The sequence below is a fragment of the Thecamonas trahens genome (assembly GCF_000142905.1).
Source record: "Thecamonas trahens ATCC 50062 unplaced genomic scaffold supercont1.70, whole genome shotgun sequence".
Classification (NCBI taxonomy): Eukaryota; order Apusomonadida; family Apusomonadidae; genus Thecamonas; species Thecamonas trahens.
In genome coordinates, this window is record NW_013657610.1 from 106,403 (window position 1) to 114,015 (window position 7,613).

General features: G+C 62.0%; 1 protein-coding gene across 1 annotated transcript; it reads right to left on the minus strand.

Annotated features, from left to right (window-relative positions):
* Nucleotides 1-435: 435 nt before the first annotated feature.
* AMSG_11190 (uncharacterized protein) lies at nucleotides 436-7,578 on the minus strand (the record flags this gene model as incomplete). The annotated part of the gene is made up of 3 exons (XM_013897481.1): nucleotides 436-471; nucleotides 507-6,091; nucleotides 6,120-7,578. Coding segments are annotated over 3 exons (7,080 nt in total), but the record flags the coding sequence as incomplete, so codon positions are not given.
* Nucleotides 7,579-7,613: the final 35 nt, after the last annotated feature.

Genomic DNA, 7,613 nt, shown 5'->3' on the forward strand with positions numbered 1-7,613 from the left:
GCCGGCCTCGGCCTGCTCCGCGCCTGGTACGCCGCCGGCCCGCTGCGGCAGCTGCTGGAGCCGCGGTTCGTGGCCGCGATCCACGCGAGAATGAGCGACGTCCTCGCGCCGAATCCTCAGCTCGTCGCCGAGCTCGCGGCGTACTACCGTGGCGAGGCGAGAGTGCTGTCGGCGGCGGCGGCGGCGGTGGCAGGCTACTACGACATGCCCGGACAGGTTGTCCTGGGCGTGCTGCGGAAGCGGCTGGGATCCGAAGGCGCAGTGCGGGCGGCGGTGGCGGCCGTGGGAAGCGGGATCCCGTGGGTGTGGGTGGAGGCCATGGTGTAAAGGAAGCACGGTTAGGGGTTGCTGGAGGATGAGGCGATGCGGTTGAGACGGCGCAAGAGGTCCCCGGGCTTCGGCACGCGCCGCGGGACCCTCCTGCGTTTCGGCTTGTCAAAGATCGCGTTGATGTCCGAGACGGCGCGTTCGCTCCGCCGTGAGCCAGCAGCCAAGTCATGAAAGACGTCTTCCGCAAAGCGAAGCAGCTGGTTCTGGTCATGCGAATTGGCCGGCAGAAGCTGGTTCAAGAGCGCCTCTACCTGACCCTCAGGCATAAAGAGCGACTCGTCATCGATAAATCCGGCGATGATGAGAGCCTCCAGCGCCCGCTGTTCCACGGCTTCGGCGACTGTGTCATCGGTGAGATCCTTGTCGAGATACAACCCGAAGAGCGGACTGGCAGCAAAGGCGAGCTGGCCACGTACAGCCCGAACGATGCATCGCCGGGCCACCTCGACCTCACAGGCAAGAGCGAGTGCGAAGAGGACCGTGACAGGCTGCATCGTAAGGTTGTGGATCCGCGGCTTGTCTGGCGACCACGTCGTGTCCTTGGTCAGCTTGTTGAGTTGCAGATCGACCAAGACATCGCCCAGCTTGGCAATGGCGACGAGGGCGGCAATGTCGGTACGATGCTTGGCCGCCAGTGACTGCAGGTCCTTGTCGCTAGGTAGGTCAAACTCGCCCGACCAAGTCGGCTCCTTGCCCAGGAGCTGCGTCAAGGTATCGACAGCTTCGTCCTTCTGCAGCGCAACTTCCACAACACTTTCGTCGCCAAGCCGAAACAGCGGCTTGCAGGTGAGCACCAGGCGATGGCGAAGATTCTTAGCGAAGAGACGGTTGAAAAAGTCATGGACCAAGTTGTCGCGCACGTTCTCCACAATCACGAGCCACGGGCGAGGGCTTGTGGCGCACAAGGCTTTCAAGTCGCCGTTTTTGCGACCATTGCGGGAGAAGATGATCTTATCAATGAGGGCCTCTCTCAGCGCACAAGGCACCTGCGAATCCGACTGTGCATGGCGGAGGTCACCTATATCCATGTCGAGCCAGATGGTAAGATAGTCCTTGGCCAGCTCACTGTTGGCAAGCCAAAGAGCCAACGCTGTCTTGCCGCTCTTGCTCTTGCCGCGGAGCACGAAGACGCGCTTCTCTTTCAAAGCAGAGGCTACCTTCGAGCGCAGCCGATCCGGAATGGCAACGTGAGAGTCTGGCAGGTCTGGGACGGAGCCGGTGCGAGAGAAGCTGATGCCGACATACTCGAGGACGCCGGCGACGTACTCGCAGATCCACTCTGTCGGCCTTCTGGTGCGGCCGCTGATCGAGCACAGACCCCATCTCGACAGCCGCAACGCGATATTCATGCAGCGGTCACGAATATGACCCCGGTATTCCAGCTGGGCTGGGCTGGCCAACTCGAGGTCTACAGCACCGCCGTTCCACTTCCTCTTCCGACTTGCGTGCTCGGCACCAGTCATCGACTCGTCGAGGAACTTGATCAGCGCTGGCTCGGTCGCCTGGTCTCGAGGCGCATGGAGCAGGCGACAGAACTCCTCAAACGGCAAGTTCTCATGGTGGAAAACAGGTACTGGAACAACCGCCGGGTTCGCAAGTGCTTCGTCCATCTCAGCAAGCGCAGCTGGCGATGCCAGCGAGTACGGCGTGACCGAGACCACCGCCACCCGCGACGAACGCACGACTGCGCGTAGGTCTTCGTAATCATCCTTCCTTGTACACTGCTGGGCACCAAGCGAGAACTCGTCCAAGAAGGTGGACACGTTGTGTTCTTCCAAGTAGTCTTTGATCTCGCCCATGTAGCCCTTGCTCAGGCCGCCGTGGATCAGCATCACGTCGCGCTCGTATGACGCTGCCACGCTCTTCGGCAGCCACGAGTTTGCCTGGCCGAGCTCCCAGGCAATGGCACGTGCAATGGCAAGCTCGATCTCGTCACGGGAAGGGTGATCAGTACTGGATCCGGCTCTGGAAACGTTGAGCGAGTGGGGCTGGTACGACCAAAGCTTCCAAGCGCTGGCGACGAGCTCAATTTCCTTGACATCGCTCGCTGAGAGGTCGACGTGGTTCTGGATCTGCAAGCTCCAGTCGCGACCAGCACGCTCGACAGAGGAGGCAGGTTGCCACTGGGGGCCAACCTCAACGACGAGCAGCAGATTGGAGTTGATGGCAACGACCACGCGAGAGTCAAAGGCAAGCCTATCACGGGCTTGTTGAGGATCTGAACTCGATCCGCCTGTAGCAGCGATGGCGTCTGTCCAGGCCTTGACCGCACGCTGCCGGAGGCGCCAAGCACGATCTTCGGCGAGGGCAGAGGTGTCCTCAACCTCTGAGATCCACAGCAGCTGTTGCTTGGCGGTCTGGAACTCCATGGGCGGGCCATCAAAGCCGAGCGAAGCAAGGAGGATGTCGAGCTTGGGGCGATCCTCGGTTGTGGACACCGGCGTGTCGACGAGGTCGTGAGTCACGACTGCATTGCCATCATCCTCCACCTTGTCATGGCCCGCAGTCGAGTCGGAAGGAACATCATGCTCTTTGAGCGGCTCGAGTGAGCTCGACGAGACTATCGCGCTGGAGTCGTCTGGCACAGGTTCATCGCCAGCCTTGCCTTTGTCCACGGCGCCAAATGCGGTGATGGCAAAGATTCGATGGAGGTTGTGCAGAACGTAGCGGTCGTGAGAGACGTGGAGGAGGCCTGCGCGGACGACGCGATCTAGCTCAAAGTGAGGAAGTGCCGGTGACGACCGCAGACCACCATCGGCTTTGTAGATGTCGTGGAGAGCATCCTGAGCGGTAACGGGGAGTGCGTCGTACGCCAGCTGCATGACAGCGGAGCAAAGAGCGGCAGTGCTGTCGTCATCGGACGAGGTGTCGGAGGCGGTGGCACAGACGACACTGTGAGCTTCGACAACTCGCTCCGGAAAGTCAGAGATGAATCGGTCGAGGATACTTAGCACCATGGGGTTACCGGCGACCTCGTTCACGAGGCTGGACAACAGATCTTGTTCGTCAAGAGCGGACGCCGACCGAGCTAGGAGAGCGCCCCCGTGCTCTGGTGAGAGGCCGCGGATGCCAATGACGTCGCCAAGCTCCAGCTCATCAGGAGCAAGCACGCGTGTCGTGACGGCAACGCAGTGCCCGGGCGAGCTGGTCCAGGCAGAAGTAACGGTCTTGACGAGCTCAAGCGTGACGGCGTCGTCCAGGACCAAGGCGACGTGTCGGCCACGAAGGTTGTATGAGGCTGAGATATCCCTGAGCGCGCTGGCTAGCGCGTCGGCCCCGAGGTTGCCCACAGGCAAAACAGACTCGCCAAAGCCATTGACGAGCAAGTGCCAGAGGCCGACGTCGAGCGCGTCGTACTGGCTTGCATCAAACCAAACAATTTGGAACTTGGAGGCGAGAGCCGGTTCCGCAAGCGCGGCCGCCAGCATGAGCGACTTGCCGCAGCCGCTTGGACCTGTGATGGCAAGCAACCGGGCATCGGAGCTGAGCTGGTGGACAACGTGCTGTTGCTCATCGCGGACGATAAAGTTGTCTGGGAGTGGCGGCGGTGGGAGCACCGGTGGCGGCGGAAGGTCGAGGGCGTGGACGACATGGAGACCGAGGTCACGGACCGCCGCCTTGGGGTCGATGTACCAGTTGTAAGTCGAGGCGTCGGGTGATGCAGCAAGGTCGCGAAGGAGTCGGACGGCGCCGGCATGGTAAGAACCATCGCTCAAAGCCCAGGAAGTCTGGGCGTCGGAATCGAGGGAAAGCGAGCGATAAATGATGTCCACAGCAGTGTCACGGTCGGAGAAGAACTTGGCAACGAATCGTGGGAGGATCTCGCGGTCGATAAAGAGCGGGATGTGCCGAGAAGAGGATGAGGCAAGCGCAAGTCTGGAGGCGGCAAGCGCGCGGCCAGATACGAGGAGAGAACGCGAGACGAGGACGGCGTATACAGACGCAGACGGAAGGTCCCTTGGGTCCGCGGCACGAGAGTAGGCAATAATGAGCGAGGGGAAGCGGGCGAGGATTGAGTGGCGCAGCCGCCAGGCAGTGTCCTCGTTGTTTGGGGCGCAGATGATGGCGATGTCAATGGTGGCCGAGCGAGACTGGCTGGGTGATGCGGGACGCCAGACGCGCAGAGAAGAGTCGGAGGACCATGAGGCCAGTGTGATGACGTCGGGGCGAGACGCATATGAAGGCGCAATCACACCACTGATGTGGCCCGTGTGGCCTTGTAGCACTTGGTGAAAGGCTGTGGAAGATGTATAGCCCAGAGAGGACGTCCCGTCGTCCGCAGGAAACCACTCCCAGATCGTCCTGTCCGTCGACCACGAAACCAGGACAGGCAGCTGGCCATCTGCACTCGGCAGCGCAACCACACCCTCCACATTGCCGGTGTGGCCCTCCAGCACCTCACAGGAGGTCCTGTCCGCGGTGTACCGCATGGCGCCCGTCCCGTCGTCCGCAGCATGCCACACCCGGATCGTCCTGTCCTCCGACCACGAGACCAGGACGGGCAGCTGGCCATTCGCACTCGGCAGCGCAATCACACCCTGCACATCACTGGTGTGGCCCTCCAGCACCTCACAGGAGGCCCTGTCCGCGGTGTACCGCATGGCGCCCGTCCCGTCGTCCGCAGCATGCCACACCCGGATCGTCTTGTGGTTCGACCACGAGACCAGGACAGGCAGCTGGCCATCCGCACTCGGCAGCGCAAGCACACCCCACACATCGTCGGTGTGGCCCTCCAGCATCTCACAGAATGCACTGTCCGCGGTGTACCGCATGGCGCCCATCCCGTCGTCCGCAAGATGCCACACCCGGATCGTGTTGTCCTTCGACCACGAGACCAGGACAGGCAGCTGGCCATCCGCACTCGGCAGCGCAATCACACCCCGCACATTGCTGGTGTGGCCCTCCAGCACCTCACAGGAGGCCCTGTCCGCGGTGTACCGCATGGCGCCCGTCCCGTCGTCCGCAGCATGCCACACCCGGATCGTCTTGTCCCCCGACCACGAGACCAGGACAGGCAGCTGGCCATCCGCACTCGGCAGCGCAAGCACACCCCACACATCGTCGGTGTGGCCCTCCAGCATCTCACAGAATGCACTGTCCGCGGTGTACCGCATGGCGCCCATCCCGTCGTCCGCAAGATGCCACACCCGGATCGTGTTGTCCTTCGACCACGAGACCAGGACAGGCAGCTGGCCATCCGCACTCGGCAGCGCAATCACACCCCGCACATTGCTGGTGTGGCCCTCCAGCACCTCACAGGAGGCACTGTCCGCGGTGTACCGCATGGCGCCCGTCCCGTCGTCCGCAGCATGCCACACCCGGATCGTGTTGTCTCTCGACCACGAGACCAGGACAGGCAGCTGGCCATCCGCACTCGGCAGCGCAATCACACCCCGCACATCGCTGGTGTGGCCCTCCAGCACCTCCATGCGTTCACCAGTTTGCACGTCAAGTACGTCCACATTCTTTCCACATCCACCAGCAACCAGCGAGCCACCGATGTTGATGACTTTTTCGTACGAGCCAACAAAGCGAAAGCGCTCAGCACCACGATGCGCGACAGGGTCCACGGCTCTCGATGGAATGAGAGCCCCAGACGGGACATCTTCGCGCACAGCAGCAACCAGGTCCTTCACGGCTTTGGACGCGTTGTCATAGGCAAGTCGGGCGACAAGCTCGGTCTCGATGTGCGACGTACCGCTCTCAATGATTTGACGTGAGAGCGACAGCGCACGCTCGACCTCGTCAACGTCTTTGGCTCCTTCAACGGCCGAGGCGCACAACACAACGCAGATCATTGAGGAGGCCACCAAGCGAGTCGTCTGCGCGGGCTTTCATCCATGGCCAGGAGAGAGCAACGGCAACGGCAGCATGGTTCGCTCCGGCTGCAATCAGGTGGGAAATACCGTGGGTGACGATCCAATCGGAGGCAGTGCCAGAGGTCATTGCCGTCTTAGCGGACTCTGGTGTGGCGCCAGGCGGAGGCACCCCGGCGACAACGGCGAGGTGACGGACAGGAAGGGAAGGGATGTCGTCAAAGCACACCTCTAGCCGATGGCGAATGTAGTCGAGGTGCAGATCGTGCAGCTCGACTACGGTTATGGTGCCGCCATTCGTGGCAACGACGCGCAGCAACGACGTGTTGGCGAGGGCATCGAGGGCCGCAGCAAAGTCAATATCGTCTTCTGGGACTGTGGCGCGGAAGTTGGCGACGTCGATGGGCGCGTCTGAAGGAAAGACGCCGAGCATGGCGTAAATGGCGAGTGCCATCGGACGGTCGAGGTCGTCGATGCTGCGGAGGGTCCATGTGATGATATCAAAGATGTGGGCGTACTTGGCGTCGGTGCCGCCTTCTGACTTGCGGTGCTTGTGGAAAGCACGCTTGGAGGCCGAATCAAAGTTGGCAACAGCGGCGTCAAGCGCAGCCTCGCCAGAAATGGACGAGCCAAGGACGGCGAGGGCGAGGGCATGGCCACGGCAAAAGGTCGCGAGGGAGACGATGCGGGGATCGTTGAGAGCAAGGGTGTTTGCCCACTCAGGTGAGCCCTTGGCGAGGTAGTTGCGAAGGACAACAGCAGCGTCGTCCGGGCCAAAGGTATCAAGCTTGATGGAGGAGGCAGAGCTGGTAGCAACAGCGGCGTTGCGCGAGGTGACGAGGACGGCATGCGGGGCTGCGATGTGGTTGGTGAAGACGGAGGCCTGGGGGGTGGTCCAAACATCGTCGAGGATGAGCAGGATGCGGGTGCCGGCGTCGGCGAGGGCCCGGGTCTTGGCAGCAAGGATATGTTGGAGATCGTCGAGGTTGGCACGGGGGCCTATGTCACAACCAAGGCCGTGCTCGAGAAGGTGAGCCATGGAGCTGACTAGATCGGCGTTGGACGTATTGTCCTCATCAAGTGAGAGCCAGAAGACGGAGAAGACCGAGGTGATGGCGGGATGGATGGCGACATCGGCAGCGAGTGACGACTTGCCGACGCCACCGAGCCCGCTGACACCAACGACTGAGACGTTGTTCGCACCGATAAGCGCGTCAATGACCGCAGCGCGAGTGTCAGGGAGCGGGTAGTACTCGGATGGGTTAGGTGGCGGCGGCATGGGTGAGGGGCGGAGGGGTGAGCTGGGAACAATGGCCTGGATGCGGTCGGCAAGATCGTCGAGCATGTCAACCACGCTGTCGCGAGCCGGGGAGTACGGAGCGAGGCCGCGCTCGAGGAGGGCGTAGAGAGTGCCGATGCGGGCGACTTTGAGCTCGGGCGTGAGTTCATCGTGTTCCCAGAGATCCG